The sequence below is a fragment of the Anomaloglossus baeobatrachus genome, chromosome 3 (assembly GCF_048569485.1).
Source record: "Anomaloglossus baeobatrachus isolate aAnoBae1 chromosome 3, aAnoBae1.hap1, whole genome shotgun sequence".
In the NCBI taxonomy this organism is placed as follows: domain Eukaryota; kingdom Metazoa; phylum Chordata; class Amphibia; order Anura; family Aromobatidae; genus Anomaloglossus; species Anomaloglossus baeobatrachus.
Window position 1 is genome coordinate 425,880,294 of NC_134355.1, and position 18,466 is coordinate 425,898,759.

General features: G+C 48.3%; 1 protein-coding gene across 6 annotated transcripts in view; it reads right to left on the reverse strand.

Annotated features, from left to right (window-relative positions):
- The window catches only part of CCDC150 (coiled-coil domain containing 150), a 209,808-nt gene that overhangs the window by 49,088 nt on the left and 142,254 nt on the right, over window positions 1–18,466 (reverse strand). For all 6 annotated transcript variants that reach the window (XM_075340359.1, XM_075340362.1, XM_075340361.1 and 3 more), the window contains 5 exons: window positions 16,052–16,180; window positions 15,786–15,955; window positions 6,707–6,797; window positions 6,464–6,633; window positions 6,251–6,377 (listed from right to left, as the gene is read on the reverse strand). In XM_075340359.1, coding sequence (XP_075196474.1) covers window positions 6,251–6,377; window positions 6,464–6,633; window positions 6,707–6,797; window positions 15,786–15,955; window positions 16,052–16,180 — 687 coding nt within the window. The remainder of the gene's footprint in view (window positions 1–6,250; window positions 6,378–6,463; window positions 6,634–6,706; window positions 6,798–15,785; window positions 15,956–16,051; window positions 16,181–18,466) is intronic.

Genomic DNA, 18,466 nt, shown 5'->3' on the forward strand with positions numbered 1-18,466 from the left:
AGACTGCTGTTCCAGAAAATGGGGGGTACGTTCTGTGAGCGTGCCCCTCATATTCTGGAATGAGGTTACTGCAGGTCACTCTGCCCTAGGTTGGACCGGGGCAGTGTGAGTGCAGTATTCTCAGATTACTGCACCCACACTGCTCATGGAGAGCTTGCTCTTCCAGAAAATGGGGGATACGTTCCCTGAACGTGCCCCCCATATTCTAGAAGATCCAGAGTCGGCGTGGGACCTCCAAAATGGATTACAGCGACCGGAATTTCTTTATTTTCAATAAATTGGTAAAAGAGGAATGTTTCGGGGAGTGTTTTTTCAAATAAATTTTTTTTTTGTCTTTTTTTTTCTATTACTGACTGGGTTAGTGATGTCGGGTATCTGTTCAGATGCCGTGACATCACTAACCCCAGGGCTTGATGCCAGGTGACATTACAGCTGGTATCAACCCCATATATTACCCCGTCTGCCACCGCACCAGGGCGCGGGATGAGCTGGGGCGAAGCGCCAGGATTGGCGCATCTAATGGATGCGCCACTTCTGGGGCGGCTGCGGCCTGCTATTTTTAGGCTGGGAAGAGTCCAATAACCATGGCTCTTCCCACCCTGAGAATACCAGACCCCAGCTGTCCGCTTCACCTTGGCTGGTGATCTAATTTGGGGGGGACCCCACGTTTTTTTTTTTTTAAAAAAAACGCCTGGGGAGCCCTCCAAATTGATCACCAGACAAGGTGAAGCTGTCAGCTGTGGTTTGCAGGCTACAGCTGTCTGCTTTACCCTAGCTGGCTATCAAAAATAGGGGGGACCCCACGTCGTTTATTTTAATTATTAATTTTTTGGGGGGCTAAATACAAGGCTAGGCACCCTTTAGTGCCACATGAAAGGCACTAAAGGGCGCCAGCTTAGAATATGCAGGGGGTGGGACGTTATATATGTTTGACATCTATCCATTCATCCATTGTAGCATTTTAGGCTGTGTGCCCACAATCAGGGTTTGCAGCGTTTTGGGCGCAGAGTGTTTTCCCTGCGTCCATAGCGCTGCGTTGTGCAGTAGAAGCACAGTGGAAGGATTTTTAGAAATCTCATGCCCAATGTGCTTCTTTTCTCCGCAGCATAAACCGACCTGTGGCGCAGCTTCCCGAGCCTCAGCATGTCAATTTATGCTGCGGAGATGAGTGTTCTCTGCAGGTAGCATAGAGCTCCACAGCAGCCTGAACCCAAATCGTGGGCATGGGCAGCTGCGTTCTCCCGTGGACAACACTCACATCTCTGCAGGAAGGCTGACACTGTGTACTAGACGCCGTGTCGCTGGATCATGGCCACATAGCCTAAAAGTGAGACATTTGTTGCTACAGCAACATTTTTGTGAAGTACCTGTGGATTCAAAATGCTTACTATACTCCTGAATAAAATCCAGTTTCCAAAATGGAGTCACTTGTGGGGGGTTTCTGCTGTATAGGTACCCAAGGGGCCCTGCAAATGTGACATGGTGCCCGCAATTTATTTCAACTTTTCCAGAATTCAAATGGTGCTCCCTCCATTCCAAGCCCTCCCATTTATCCAAACAGAGGTTTTTGGCCACATGTGGGGTATCCCTGTGCTCATAAGACATTGGATAACAACCTGTGGGGTCCACGGTTTGTTGTTGTCTCTTGAAAAAGTGAGAAATTTGATGCTAAAGCAACAGTTTTGTGAAAAAAATGAAAATTTTCAATATGGCAACCTAAGCTTATCAAATTCTGTGAAGTACTCGTGGATTCAAACTGCTCACTATACACCTAGATAAAAGCCTTGAGGTGTCTTGTTTCCAGAATGAAGTCACTTGTGGGGGACCGCCACTGTTTAGGCACCTCAGGGGCTCTCCAAATGCAACCTGGCGTCCGCTATTGATTCCAGCCAATTTTGCAGTCAAATGGCACTCCTTCCCTTCCGAGCCCTGCCATGCGCCCAAACAGTTGATTTCCACCACATATAAGGTATCGCCAAACTCAGGAGAAATTGCACAATAAATGTTATGCTGAATTTTTTCCTTTTACTCTTGTAAAAAAAAAAGCTACCTGGTTGAAATAACAATTTTGTGGTAAAATTTTATTTTTTTTTTTTCATGGCTCAACGTTATAAAATTCTGTGAAGCACCTGAGGGTTCAGGGTACTCACCAAACATCTAGATAAATTCCTTGAGGGGCCTAGTTTCCAAAATGGGGTCACTTGTGCGGGGTTTCTGCTGTTTAGGTACCTATGGGGACCTCCAAATGCGATATGGTGCCCGCAATCTTTTTCAGGCAAATTTCCTTTCTAAAATTCAAATATTGCTCCTTTCGTTCCAAGCCCTCCCATTTGTCCAAACAAAGGTTTCAGACCACATGTGAGGTACCACCGCGCTCATAAAAAAGTGGTTAACAAACCTTGAGGTCAAATTTTTGGAATTACCTCTTGAAAAAGTGAGAAAATTGATGCTAAAGCAACATTTTTGAGAAAATTATTAAAATTTTCAATATGACAACGTAACGTTAACAAAATCTGTGAAGTACCTGTGGATCTAAAATGCTCACTATACCCCTAGATAGAAGCCTTGAGGGGTATAGTTTCCAAAATGGTGTCACTTGTGAGGGATTTCTTCTGTTTAGGTACCTTAGCGGACCTGTAAATGCAACATGGTGCCCGCAATCTATTTCAGCCAAATTTGCTTTCCAAAATTCAAATATTGCTCCTTCTGTTCCGAGCCCTCCCATTTGTCCAAACAGAGGTTTCTGACCACATGTGGGGTATCGGCGCGCTCATAAGAAAGTGGGGAACAAGTTTTGGGGTCCATTTTGTTGTGTTATTTCTTCTAAAAGTGAATAAATTTGGGTTAGAGCAACATTTTTAGGTAAAATTTAATTTTTGCTTTTTTTCATTCCACATTGCTTTTGTTCATGTGAAGCACCTGAAGGGTTAATAAACTTCTTGAATGTGGTTTTGAGTACTTTGGGGGGTGCAGTTTTTAGAATGGTGTCACTTTTGGGTATTTTCTGTCATCTAGGCCTATTGAAGTCACTTCAAATGTGATGTGGTCCCTAAAAAACTGGTTTTGTAAATTTTGATGTAAAAATGAGAAATCGCTGATAAACTTTGAACCCCTCTAACTTCCTAACAAAAAAAAATTTTGTTTCCAAAATTGTGCTGATGTAAAGTAGACATGTGGGAAATGTTATTTATTAACTATTTTGTGTCACAGAAATCTCTGGTTTAACGGTATAAAAATTCAAAAGTTGAAAATTGCTAAATTTTCAAAATTTTTGCCAATATTCAATTTTTTTCATAAATAAACACAAAAAATATTGTCCTAAATTTGGTACTAACATGAAGTCCAATATGTGACGAAAAAACAATCTCAGAATCACCGGGATCCGTTGAAGCGTTCTAGAGTTATAACCTCATGAAGTGACACTGGTCAGAATTGCAAAATTTGGTCTGGTCATTAAGGTGAAAATTAGCTCCGTCACTAAAGGGTTAATGAGCCTCCAAGCTGAGGGGCCACAGTGGTTATGAGCTCGGTACAGCCGTACGAGACTACCTGCAGTGGATAATAAAAACAGCCTGCAGCCTCGCTCTGTGACATGCTGCAGAGGTGGGGGCTCTGTCTAGAATGTCTAGAATACCCAAGACAGGGGTTCAGCCTGGGAAGACTCCAGGTGAGGCACCACCACATAAGAACCATTACAGTGTGGGTCTGTGCTGGTTCAGACATTATAAGCTTACATGCAGAACATGTAGTGTACAGCCCTGGAGCTTAGCTCCTAGAGTGAGACATGCTGCTGAGGAGGAGGTTCTATAATAAAGAATTAACTCCTTCAGAACGCCCTGAGAGTGTATAAAAGTGCACAACCAGAGGTTGTGACTTATCAGGCCGCTATTATGAGTGCCCTCCGGATTCCAAGCCTGGACCCCCAGCCAGATATTCACTCCCTCTGCACTGCAGAGCAGCCAGCGCCGACCAGTGTTCTAAGAACGCTGAGAAAATGGCGCCAGAGTGAGGGGGGGGGTGGCGGGGGTTAACCCAGGAGCGGGAATCGGAGGGCTAAGGAGATGTACAGGGGAGGGAATCATCTCCTCAAAAAGGAGTGTCCTCCCCTGTGCAGAGCGGCCGGCGGGCGGCGCTGCAGTGTCCCCCTGCATGACTGACATGCAGGGGAACGAAACGAAACTAGGCCGCGGCTGAAGCCGGGGCCTAGAGTTATGCATGCGGCCGACAATCAGGCATCATCGGCGCGGTTCTCAGTAAAAACCGTGGAACCGGCCGGAAACCCAGTAAAAAGCAGCATTATCAAAGTAAATCACTGTCCCCCACAATAAAAGTGCCCCACATTGCAGAAGGACCCTCTGAATAACGTCTCTATACTTAGCTTTGAGACGCAGGGCCCAGTCCCTGTGGGGTGGGGGTCAGTGCTCCGTCCAGCAGGGTCCTGCAAAAGGGCTGCGGATGGAGACCGGTCTCCTGCAAGGCAGTGAGAACCGTGTTGGCTCTAACTTCAAGCCAGAGTCCCTAAGGGATGGTGAAGGAGCGCGGCATGAAGGGCTCCTGCCCTGAAGTCAACCTTAACAGCACCGCCGCCAGGGGGGTGAGAAGGGACATGCCGGGAGTCCAGTGGACCCGCTTTTCTTCCAAATCTTTAGAAAAAATGAAAAATCAAAAAAGGATGCATGTGTGTGTGTTGATCCTCCAGACACAAAGCATGAAACTGGCTAGGACTGGCTAGCAGGGGGTGTATATGCTAGGAGGGAGGAGCTACACGTTTTGAGTGTAGTAACTTTGTGTGTCCTCCGGGGGCAGTAGCTATACACCCATGGTTTGGGTCTCCCATAGGAACGATAAAGAAAGTATACAAATATAATGTATCTATATACAGTTCAGCACCCTAGGGGTACCAGCACCGGTAACCGGTGTGGCTTACCAACCGCTCCAGCGGTGTGTGGCCACCAGATTCCCTGCCTCGGGTCTCCCAGAGCTGCAGCCAGAAGTCCTCCACCGGCAGGATGTGTTAAAACATGGCTGTCGGCGTTCACAGGGGAGGAGGTAGCCGTGGGCGTAACTTACAAAAGTGCGGGAACTGGTGCCCCATAGGGATTAGTGAGGGGGGAGGAGGACAGCAATGTGTGCTCCAGCCCTCACTGTCGGCGTCAGACCGACCGTCCCGCCCTTCCCCTGACTGGCAGGCCCGGGGGCGGGCGTTTAATGTACTAGGCCGCAAAAGCCGGGGACTAAAGTAAAAACCGCGGCCGGCAAGCAGGCACTGTCGGCGCGGTAGTCCCGGACAAAAAAACAACACTGCAGGCGTTGCAGCGTCTGAGGCCCAGGTGCTCCATGCACCGTCCCAAAGGGGACACAGAGTACCTGTAGTTGCAGGGCCTTGTCCCTGACGATACTCAGTCTCCTGTCCGGCAGATACCACCAGGGGCTGCGGAGGGAGCCCGGTCCCAGTGCCTGGATGACCGGTTAGGATCCCACTTCACCCAGAGCCCCTAAGGGATGGGGAAGGAAAACGGCATGTGGCTCCTGCCTTTGTACCCGCAATGGGTACCTCAACCTTAACAACACCGCCGACTCAGTGGGGTGAGAAGGGAGCATGCCGGGGGCCCTTAGGGGCCCTCTTTTCTTCCATCCGAAATAGTCAGCAGCTGCTGCTGACTAAAATGTGGAGCATTGTGTGCATGTGTGCCTCCTTCAACACAAAGCAAAAAACTGATGGGCCCGTGATGCACGGGAGGGTGTATAGGCAGAGGGGAGGGGTTACACTTTTTAAAGTGTAATACTTTGTGTGGCCTCCGGAGACAGTAGCTATACACCCAATTGTCTGGGTCTCCCAATGGAGCGACAAAGAAATCATGATTCCTGGTTGTAGTTTGTTATAGAAAAATAGAGTTTATGTTTGAGTTTGCTATACTATATGGAGGTATCCCTTAAAAAAGAAATCCTTTGTATCTTTCATGGGATCCAATGGGCGATGTTTGTCTCTTAACACCTATGCAGCAATTTACGATGGAGACAATCCTCCAAAAACTGCAAGTGGAGAATGAATGCACTATTATGTTACAATTATAATGACACACGATTAAATGGTTCATTTGGAGCAGCACATTTTATAATACCAGGCACATGTTCTACTTGCTGTATGAGACATGCTTTACATAACTGACTGAATCCCCCCCCCCCAAAAAAATATGGCAACAAGGGATGAAAATGAAAGCATAGTGCTAATGAAACAAACAGGAGATACCTCTGTAAGCTCTTTTCTTGCCACTTTCTTTGCTTCCTTGCTCTCCACCTGGTGCTGTTTCTTAAGTGATACAAGTTTCTCACCGAATAACTTTTCCTTTATGTTGTAATCATCTTCAGCTTTTGCTCTACAAAGAAACCAAGACGATCTTCGTAAGCTCTGTGTATATATGTACATCATAATAAATATATTTTAGAATCACAGTGATATTACTGATTCAGAATTATTTGCTTTTCTTGTAATTCTTTGCTTTGTAGAGCTTTTTGTAGTTCGTTGACATGATTCTGTAAAGTTGAGTTTTTCTGTAGAGTCAGGTTCAATGTATGGGCGAGCTTTCGGTTATCCTCACGAGCAACTTCAACGTATTTCTGCAATGGTTCCATCTGGTTGTAAAATAAAATAAAGCAAATGGCAATCTCTGCTAATAAAGTACACCTCAGAAATAACAAGACTTACTTCTCGTTGCTGGCACTCTGTAGTGTGTAGCTTTGCATTGCATTCTAAAAGTTCAGCCTTCAGTCTCTCAACGCGCTTCCGATTCTGAGACCTGAGAAGAAACATAGAAGACAAGAAACCCATTAACATAATAGATAAATAAAGAATTATTTTTATGGATAAAGTTACTGTAAGAAAGGGCTAGAGTCCTTCATACAGTCTAAAGTCAGATGTGCCAACTGATATTGTTTAATGTGTATGGGGCCTCCCGACTCTACCCTAAGACATTATGTCTGTGCAGAGAAGGATCCACCCTCTTGGGATTTCCAATAGCTGATCCTTCTGGTCTGAAAAATAAGATGCTGCCAGAGGAAACAGCTCTCAGAGAGCATAGGAGTACTTGGCTAAACTGAACGTATCTTGTATGGGGAAGTCTGGGAAGATAGCCATCAGCCAAACACTTATTGGGCCAAAAGCAATCTAATGTGTATGGGGGCCTTAATACAAGGCTATTCATTTGCATAAATAATTTAGCTACTAATTTTTATTTTTTTAATACTTGAGTCATCTGATTGCAGACTCTATTAAAACCTGATGTTACAGATGTGAACTGAACCAAAGTATCTTATTAGAAAAGGTTAAGTGTGTCTTTCACTTTTAACCTTTGGCAGTAAATCCAGTTGAATGTACTGCCAAATTCTCCCAAACGACTTTGGAGATGGCTTATGGTGGAGAAATCAACATTCAGTTCATGGACAACAGCTCTGGTGGACATTCCTGCAGCCAGCATGCTAAGCACGCTCCCTCAAAACGTGCGACTTCTGTAGCATTGTGCTATGTGATAAAGCTGCACGTTAGAAGGGCCTTTTATTGTAGCCAGCCTAAGGGGTACTTCTCACATAGCGAGATCGCTGCTGAGTCACAGGTTTTGTGACGAACCAGTGACCTCATCAGCGATCTCGCTATGTGTGACACTAAGCAGCGACTAAATACAGAAAAGTCCGGCTGCAACTGCTACAGATAGGTGCTATCGGGTAATAAATTAGTAACAAGTAATGGGGAACCCGAGCACTCAATAAGAGAGGTGAGGAAAATTTGAATGCAAGTGTTTTTATTCACAACCGACAAAAATTGCAAAATGTGAACCCTGACACAAAAGCAACAAACCAACGTTTCGGTTTATCAGACCTTTCTCAAGGTAGTTGCTTATAATAGAGACGCAGAGGTATATGGGTCACAGGGACAGCCGTCAGGGTAGAGGGTAAGTGGAGGGCGTCACATTCAGCATTAAGCGGTATCAGAATGGTGGTGATGTGAGGATTAAACACAGAGGCAGAGGAGGCCTCCTCTGCCTCTGTGTTTAATCCTCACATCACCACCATTCTGATACCGCTTAATGCTGAATGTGACGCCCTCCACTTACCCTCTACCCTGACGACTGTCCCTGTGACCCGTATACCTCTGCGTCTCTATTATAAGCAACTACCTTGAGAAAGGTCTGATAAACCGAAACGTTGGTTTGTTGCTTTTGTGTCAGGGTTCACATTTTGCAATTTTTGTCGGTTGTGAATAAAAACACTCACTAAGCAGCGACTAGGCCCCTGCTGTGAAATCACTGATCATTACACACTGTTCTGGTTCAGTTTTTGCTCGTTGGTCTCCCGCTGTGCAGCACACATCGGCGTGTTTGATGGCGGGAGACCAACGAAGGTCTTTGATTATTAACCCGATGTGTACCCTGGCTACATGTACAGGGAGCCAGCGCTAAGCGGTGTACGCTGGTAACCAGGGTAAATATCGGGTAACCAAGCAAAGCGCTTTGCTTAGTTACCCGATATTTACTCTGGTTACCAAGTGTAGCATCGTTATACGAGTCGCTGGTGGCTGATCGCTGGTGAGATCTGCCTGATTGACAGCTCACCAGTGACGCACCAGCGATCCTGACCAGGCCGTATCGTGGTCGGAATCGCTGGTACGTCGTTTAGTGAACCGGTACCCTAATGCAGCGGTGCTATAATCATGCTGTCTAATCAGCATCTTGATATGCCACACCTGTGAGGTGGATGGATTATCTCGGCAAAGGATAAGTGCTCACTAACACAGATATAGAGAAAACTAACCAATATTTGAGAGAAAAAAACTGATTTTTGTGTACTCACCGTAAAATCGTTTTCTCTTAGCCATCATTGGGGGACACAGGACCATGGGTGTTATGCTGCCTATCCATAGGAGGACACTAAGTAGATACAAAAGCATAGCTCCTTCTCTGCAGTATACACCCCTGGCCGAGCCAGGCAACCTCAGTTTTAGTACACAAGCAGTAGGAGAAAAAAAAACAGTAAAAACTTCTTAACAGAGGAACATGAGAAAAGAAGATTCATAACCAAATAAGGTACTGAGAGAACCAAGGCCAAACAGGAAACAGGGTGGGTGCTGTGTTCACCAATGATGGCTAAGAGAAAACGATTTTACGGTGAGTACACAAAAATCCGTTTTTTCTCTGACGCCTCATTGGGGGACACAGGACCATGGGACGTCCTAAAGCAGTCCATGGGTGGGAAACATAAAAGAAGACAACACAACCCAAGGACTAGGAAACAGTCCCAGACAGCCTGGAGCGCCTACTGAGAGAGGTGCTCTACTGCCGTTTGCAGAATTTTCCTACCCAGATTTGCCTCAGCTGAAACCTGGGTATGGACTCTGTAATGCTTTGAAAACGTCTGTAGGCTAGACCAGGTCGCAGCCTTACACACCTGATCCACTGAAGCCTGATGCCGAATGGCCCACGAAGCGCCAACTGCTTGCGTGGAATGAGCCCGCAGCCCACTAGGAATGGGCTTGAGTTGCAAGCGGTAGACTTCCTGGATCGCAGAGCGAATCCAGCGAGCCAGAGTCGCCTTTGAAGCTGCCTGTCCCTTCTTAGGCCCCTCAGGAATGACGAACAAAGAGTCCGTTTTCCTAAAGGGGGCTGTCCTGGATATGTAATATCTGAGAGCTCTGACGAGGTCTAACAAATGCAGAGACCTTTCCACCCTAGGAACCGGGTGTGAACAAAAGGAAGGCAGAACAATGTCCTCGTTCAAATGAAACGGGGTAAGAACCTTTGGAAGGAAATCCGGAAGGGGGCGCAGAACCACCTTGTCCTGGTGAAAGCAAGCCAGACTGTAGAAAGTCGAGAATTCTGGGGATGGCCAGAGGCATAGGCTGGGCGTTAGTTTCCCTGCACCATGAAAGGAAGATTTTCCACGTACGGTGGTAAATGCGGGATGAAGCAGGCTTTCGGGCGCTGATCATGGTGGAAATAACCGCGGGGGAGAATCCCGCTCTTGTTAATACCCAGGTCTTAATGGCCATGCAGTCAGCTTCAGGGCTCTGGAGTTCTGATGGGAAATGGGCCCTTGGGTTAGCAAGTCTGGGATGTCTGGAAGTCGCCACGGTGCGTCTGTGAGCATTTGTACTAATTCGGCGTACCAGGTGCGCCTGGGCCAGTCCGGTGCTATCAGTATCACCGGGACTCCCTCTGCCTTGATCTTCCTGATTACCCGCGGCAGCAGGGGTAGAGGTGGAAATATGTAAGGCAGGCGGAAGTGGTGCCAGGAGCAGACTAGAGCATCCGCGCCGATGGACTGCGGGTCGCGTGACCTGGCTATGAATGCGGGTACCTTTGCATTCAACCTTGAGGCCATTAGGTCCACGTCTGGTGTGCCCCAGCGAGTGCAGATGTGTAGAAACATCTGGGTGGAGAGACCATTCTCCGGCGTCCAGGCCTTTGCGACTTAGAAAGTCTGCTGCCCAGTTCTCTACCCCCGGTATGTTTACCATTGATACTGATCCCGTCGATTCGGCCCAGCTGAGGATCTTGTGGGCCTCGAGATAAGCCGCTTTGCTGCGGGTGCTCCCCTGCCGATTGATAAAGGCTACAGCTTTCGCATTGTCCAATTGGACTCGAATCTGACGACCCGCTAGCAGAGGGCAGAACGCTCTGAGCGCGAGGAAGATCGCGCGGAGTTCCAGGATGTTTATGGGTAGGAAAGACTCCTGGGGCGTCCAACATCCTTGAGCAGTGTGGTGCCCGTACACTGCCCCCCAGCCTAGGAGGCTGGCGTCCGTGGTCAGGACCAGCCAGTTCACTGGGAGAAAAGATCTCCCCTTCGATAGGGATGAGGACCGAAGCCACCAGCGGAGTGCGTACCTGACTGAAGGCGTCAGGTGAAGATGTCTGTCCAGGGAGAAGGGGCTCTTGTCCCAGGCCGCTAGAAGGGCTAGCTGCAGTGGGCGGAGGTGCAGCTGAGCAAAGGGTACTGCTTCCATAGCCGCCACCATCCTGCCGAGCACTTTCATGCTGAATTGCATGGAGCGGAGGACGTAGAAGGCAGCGTACCGCTTCGTCCAGGGACATGCCCAGGAAGGTGATGGATCGTGATGGGATCGGGGATGATTTGTCGAGATTCACTAGCCACCCTAGGCGGGATAGGGTGTCCACAGTGATCTGTACGCTGGTTGAGCAGTCGCGGAAGGAGGGGGCCTTGATGAGGAGGTCGTCCAAGTAAGGGAGAACGACTACTCCCCTGGCGTGAAGGACGCTCATGGCGGCCGCCATGACTTTGGTGAAGACCCTTGGTGCGGTGGCAAGGCCGAATGGTAGAGCTACGAATTGAAAGTGGGAGTCCTGAATTGCGAAGCGGAGGAACTTTTGGTGATCTGGGGCGATGGGTATGTGCAGGTATGCGTCCTTGATGTCTATGGAGGCGAGGAATTCCCCTTCGACCATGGATGCAATAATGGACCTTAGGGACTCCATTCTGAATCTCCATACGTGCACATGTTTGTTTAGGTGTTTGAGGTCCAGGATGGGTCGAACTGACCCACCCTTTTTGGGGACCACAAAGAGGTTGGAATAAAACCCCCCGAACTTCTCGTCGTCTGGGACAGGTATTATCACTCCTGCTGTTTGGAGCAAGTGGATTACTGAGAAAAAAGCTTCGCGTTGTTTGAGTCTTTGGTGGGTTTGAGAGAAAGAACAGACTCGGGGGTCGGGTCCGAAATTCTATGTGGTAACCGGAAGACACAAGGTCTCGCACCCATTTGTCGTCTGAGGCGGCAGCCCAGATGTGATGAAAGAGCCGCAGTCGACCTCCTACAATGAGTCTGTCTTCTGGGGCGCCGAAGGAGTCATGAGGGGGGAAAATGTCGTGGCCGAGTCTTCCTAGTCCTGGACTGTTTCGGTCTAGGCTGCCATGACGAAGTGGGTTTCGGGGAGAGCTGAGGTCGGTCCCTGCGTAGTCCGCGGCAGGTGGCGGGGACAGCACGGGATGTCGACCAACCAAATGAGTTCCGAAAGGAGCGGAATGAGGACTGTGGACGTCTGGTGAAGGACTTCCTGGACTTCAGCTGGGGGAGGGAGGTACTCTTTCCTCCCGTGGCGTCAGAGATGAGCTTGTCCAGACGTTCGCCAAACAATCGGTCTGGAAAAAAAAGGAAGGCCCGTGAGAGACTTCTTGGAGGCAGAGTCCGCTCGCCATTGTCGGAGCCAGAGAACTCTACGGATGGCTATGGTATTTGAGGAGGCAAACGCTGCGCAGGTAGCAGCGTCCATGGAGGCCAGCATGAGGTTCTCCGCCGCAGCGGCAAGTTGAGCTGTTACCTCTGTGAAGGTATGAGTGAACTGGGATTCCTCAAGCGAAGTGTTAAGGGATTCTGCCCAGACCGAGATCGCCTTGGCGACCCACACAGAGGCAAAGGAGGGCGAGAGGGAGGAACCCGCAAGCCTCAAAAGCAGGGCGGGCGAGGTGCTCCACCTGTCTGTCTGTCGGGTCCTTGATGGAGGAACCATCGGGTAAACACAGGAGCGTCTTTGTGGTAAGGCGGGAGACCGGGGGGTCGACCGAGGGCGGATCGGCCCAGCCATTAGGGGCAGGTGAGGCAAAAGGGTACCGGGACTCCATGAGTTTTCAGTTACCGAAGCGCCTGTCAGGCTTCTCCCTTTGCTTTGTGAGGATATCCTGAAACTCTGGGTGATCAGCGAAAACCTTTTGGGGTTTCCTTGCCCTCTTAAAGGAGACCGCATGGTCAGTGGTAGAGGATGGGGGATCCTCCACATGCAGAGTTTGGTTGATTGTTGCTATAAGGGAGTCTATTGCAGTTTGATCATCTGGGGAGGGTGAAACCAAGGAATCATCCTGGTACAAACAGCATTCTCCCTCCTCCAGCTCTTCAGAAGCCGTGGAGCGTGTGGGAGAGCCTGCCCTGTGTGCTCCCGAGGGAGAGCCCACTGGAGACACCCGGCCGTGTGCTCTTTTCCTGATCCCTGCAACCGGTGAAGCATGTGCCCGGATTACCTCAGAAGGATCCTCCATAGGGGTATCCTCAGGCTGCGTTCCGTCCAGGGACCCAGAAGGGTGTGGAGGACGACATTGTATAGCCAGCACCAGGTTCTGTGACAGTTTTTCCATGGATTGGGACAGAAACTGTGCTCATTCCGGTAGGCTGGGAGCCCTAGGCTCGGTTGCGGCGGTGGTGGCAGGGGGGTCTCGGGGGGCTGTAGGGGCACAAGACTCACAGAGATAAGAGGTAGCTCAGCGTGGCAGGCAGTGCAGGCTGAATAATAGACTATGTGGGCCTTAGCACTCTTAGTGCCCTTAGAATTCTGCATGTTCCTAATAGGAGTATGCCAGGAGGGGGAGCAATGGTCAGCAGAGCTGCAAGTGAAGCAAGCACCTCACCAGAGTCAGCCGATGGCCCTGTCCTCAGGAATGAGTAATCTCTATGGAGATCTTCGCATGCTTTCCTGGGGTGGCAGGGCTTATCGCGGCCGCAGGGGGGGGGGGGGCTTAGCGCTAAAAGAGCGCGAAGAAGTCAGTGTGCCCCCCTCTGCTGTAGGTAGTAAAAAACGGCGGGAAGGGAGCTTCTGATAGTTTTCCTCCCTCTCCCTCCAGTAAGCTCACAGTTTGTCACTGGTGGTTATCAGCCGGCTTTTCTGCTAGAGCAAATAAAACAGAGCAAATAAACAGTGTGAGTCCCTGAGCCCTCCCCCTGCCACCGGTAAATTATCTGTGCAGGACTTTCTGCAAACAGCGAGTAACTTCCCCCCTCCTCCAGCCAGCAAGCTAGAGAAAAGTTAACACTGTGTGTGCAGGATCCTTGGGGCTCTCCTCCTTGCAATCAGCAAGGGACTTTCTCATAATAAATACTGTAAATGTCCTGGGAGCCTTCCCTGCACCGTCTTTTCTCCCTTTGTCTGGGAAACCAGTCAGTGGGGGATCTCACCTTAACCACTACTTCAGTCTAGGCAGTGAAAATAGCAGAGTCAGCTTGCTGTGTCCGGTCACACCGGTGCCATATTCAACTCAGAGCCTGCAAAGAGGGGCTGAGGAATTGGTGCCATATTCAACCCAGAACCCAACCAGGGCTGAGGAATTAGGCTATAGGGGCACAGGCCTCTAACCTGGGCTTTGGAAAATCGGTGTCTGTGGAACCCGTCGTCCAGCCCAGGATCCAGCGTCGCAGGAGGGGGGTACGTGGAGGTGACACTCCACGTTCCCGCCCGTTGATGGTAGTGGGAGATCGGTCCCAAAAGGAAACCGTCGCCCTCAAAAAATAACAAACCTTGAAAGGAAGTGCCTCCTACAGACACTAAGCTAAAACTGAGGTTGCCTGGCCCGGCCAGGGGGTGTATACTGCAGAGGAGGAGCTATGCTTTTGCATCTACTTAGTGTCCTCCTATGGATAGGTAGCATAACACCCATGGTCCTGTGTCCCCTAATGAGGTGTCAGAGAAAGGGAATTTTGTGTATATAAAAAAGTCTTAGATCTTTGAGTTCATCTCATGAAAAATAGGAGTTAAAACAAAAGTGTTGTGTTTATATTTTTGTTCAGTATAGTATTGTTTTTCAAGGTTTTGCAAATAAAGGGAAAACAAACAAATTCTAGTATTCTGATGCATAGTTTGGCATTTTATTGAAGATACATAAAAAACAATAATGACCAGTAAAACATGAAACCCCTTCAAGGACAGGTAAGGAAAATTGCGGGGACAGCTGGCAACCTCCCCTATATCTTGATCGGTAAAACCCCTCCACTTGCGTTTTCTTTTTACTGGTCAATATATAGGGGAGGCTGCCAGGTGTCCCCGCAGTTTTCATCACCTGTCCCTGAGGGGGTTTCATGTTTTACTGCTTTGTTTTTTTATGTATCTTCAATAAAATTTGATCAACTACTGGCTTGCATATTTTTCTTTTTTGGTGTTACTATAATTTACAGTATGTATATGCATAATAGCCTCCACTTATGAGCTGTGGCATAGGTGTTTGGCTTTTGAAATGTCCCAAACCTGATGAGGCCAACATGATTTCAGTAGATAGCTGACCATTATAAAGCCCCCGTCACACATAGAGAGATCGCTGAAATGTTACAGGTTTTGTGACATATCAGCGACCTCGCCAGCGATATTGCTGTGTGTGACAAGCAGCAGCGAGCAGGCCCCTGCTGTGAGGTCGCTGATTGTGACAAAACGATCAGGACCATTTTTTGCTCGTTGGTGTCCCGCTATGCAGCATGCATCAGCGCGTTTGACGGCGGGAGACCAACGAGCGCCAGTTCTGAGTGTACAGGTATCTGTCATTGCACAGGTCACTGTGGAGATCTGCCTGATTGACAGCTCAACAGTGATCATGTAGCGACATTCCAGCGATCCCTGCCAGGTCGGATCGCTGGTACGTCGCTATGTGTAACGGGACCCTTAAGGTGAGAATGGATCATTCTTCTGGTCAGATCATTTGTCTCAAGACATTGTATTCCTAGGTTGATCCCTCCATTCTGCCACAAGTGATTGGAGACAGTCCATCTGAAGAGGTTACTAGAACAACATGACATATTTTACATTTAAAAAGCAGTGGTCATCAGGACAGGACCTAGTGACTAGTGTCATCATATTTTAGAGGCCTATAGCAAAGAAGCAAAAAAAACAAAACAAAACCAAAACACTAAACTGTACTCTATTAACTTCTGCCTATGAAATCTTGTATTTGTCACTATTTTAACAGCTTCTTCTTCTTTACATACATTTATCAGGGTATCAATTAATTAGTGCTTCATACATTACCTGTCTTTGTGTAAACATAGCAGGTCATTATCTTTCCGTCCTAATTCTGTTTGTAGTGTTTCTAGGTCTTTCTGGAGCTTGGCGTGAGAAGACAAAACATTTTCTAACGTTTCAGACATTCTAGTCCTCTCCTCACACACATCAGACAGTTTCTGCTGAACGATGGCTTTCTATATCGTATGCAGAAATTGAAGAATGTTATAGGAAAGAACTAGACAAAATTAATTTGCTACATTTACCAATGTATATTCCTTAGTGTCACTCACAGTATGTCCCTCCGTCTCCTTGAAAGTGTCAATCTGCTGCCTGAGCCTTTTCTCTTCATTCATGGCTTCATCCCTGGCCTGAACCGCTAATGCACGCTCTTGCTCTTTAGAAAGTAATACTTGCTCGGTCTGTTGATAATATAAACACACAGTGTGAAAAGTTAATATTTAAAATAGTAGAAAAGAGGATAATTGGAGTTATTACCTATATAGAAATTGTATAAAGGTAAAACCAGATAGTGCATTACATTATAATCATTAAGAAAAAAGAAATGGAAGAATGACAGCACAAAGGTAGAGCTCAACTGTCACAATCTAGTAAATAGATAATTGCCACAATAGCATGTACATACCAATCTGGTAATGGTGTGTGGCAAAAAACAAATCTGCATGAGCAATTAGATGCATGGAAAAGAAGGATTTTTGTGTACTCACCGTAAAATCTCTTTCTCCGAGTCTTCATTGGGGGACACAGGACCATGGGTGTATGCTGCTGTGACTAGGAGGCTGACACTAAGTGAACATAAAAAGAGTTAGCTCCTCCCTGGCAGTGTACACCCCGAGCCGGAGGCGGATCTATGCCAGTTTAGTGTACAAGCAGTAGAAGGAGAGACCTGAACAACCATAACTAAACAACGTAATACAAAGAGAAAAATGTGTGGTGAAACACAGTGCCTTATGGGCACGGATATATATATAAAAGCCGGATGGAAAAGAACGTTGACCCGTAACAACATCGGGAAACATCCGGCAAATGAAGACCTCACAATCCAAACAGGGTGGGTGCTGTGTCCCCCAATGAAGACTCAGAGAAAGAGATTTTACGGTGCGTACACAAAAATCCTTCTTTCTCTATCACTTTCATTGGGGGACACAGGACCATGGGATGTCCAAAAGCAGTCCCTGGGTGGGTACATAAGCAGTCCTACAGATCCCAACAAAACACAAAAAATTCTGTAGGAAAGCTCTGTCCAAATGTTTACAACCTTTTTACAGGTGTGCGACGGCCGTCTGCAACACCTTTCTCCCAAGGCAGGCATCTGCTGATGCCTGGGTGTGGACCTTGTAAAACCTGGTGAAGGTATGAAGACTGGACCACGTTGCGGCTTTGCAGACTTGCTCGGCTGAAGCCTGGTGTCTGATTGCCAAAAACGCCCCAACTGCACGGGTGGAATGGGCGCTTACTCCCCTCGGAGGGGACTTGACCCGAATTCGGTAGGACTCCGAAATGGCTGACCTGATCCATCTGGCAATGGTAGCCTTGGACGCCAGCATGCCCTTCTTGGAACCAGAAGACAGGACGAACAAGTTGTCTGATTTGCGGAAAGGCGCAGTTCTTGAGACGCAAGTCCTGAGTGTGCAGTGACCTTTCCAAGGAGCGAGTGGGTGCAGGACAAAAAGATGGAAGCACGATCTCTTCATTCAGGTGAAAAGGAGACACCACCTTTGGCAGGAACGCAGGAGACGGGCGCAGGACAACCTTGTTCTGGTGAAAAACAAGAAAAGGAGAACGGCACGAAAGAGCTGCCAGTTCAGACGTTCTCCTGATTGAAGTGACCGCCACCAAAAAGACCACTTTCCAGGACAAGTGTGAGAATGAGGATTCTTTGAGTGGTTCAAATCGAGTCAGTTGGAGGGATCCTAAAACCAAATTAAGATCCCATGGTTCTAGCGGAGCCAGATAGGGCGGATTCAGATGGGCGACTGCTTGGATGAACGTCTTGACCTGTGGACGCGATGCTAGATTTCTCTGGAAAAGAACAGACAGAGCCAAAAACTGCCCCTTGATAGTTGCCAGCGAGAGACCCGCTTGTAACCCTGCCTGAAGGAACGCCAGTAGCGTCGGGAGTGACAGAACCAACGGGGAGGGATTGCCGTTGACCTCACACCACTGAAAAAAGGCCTTCCAGGTGCGGTAGTAGATCTTTGAGGATGAAGGCTTCCGAGCCCTGATCATAGTCTGTATCACTCCTGGAGCAAAGCCTGACTGAGCTAATAGCCAAGATTCAAAAGCCATGCCGTCAAATTGAGAACCCCTGAATTTTGATGGAAGAGCGGACCCTGCGATAGCAGGTCTGGCCGATCTGGAAGCCGCCATGGGGTGTCTGTGACGAGCTGTGCGAGTTCTGCGAACCACGCTCGCCTGGGCCATTCTGGGGCGATGAGAATCACTGGAATGCCCTCTGCCTTGATTTTCTTGAGGACTCTTGGGATCAGTGGAAGCGGTGGGAAGATGAACGGAAGTCTGAACTGATTCCACGGAAGAATGAGGGCGTCGACTCCAAGCGCCTGCTGGTCGTGGTAACGGGAGATGAACTGTGGGACTTGATTGTTGAACCGCAAGGCCATCAGGTCCACATCCGGAGTCCCCCATCTGTGGCAGATCTGTTCGAAAACTTCTCTGTTGAGAGACCA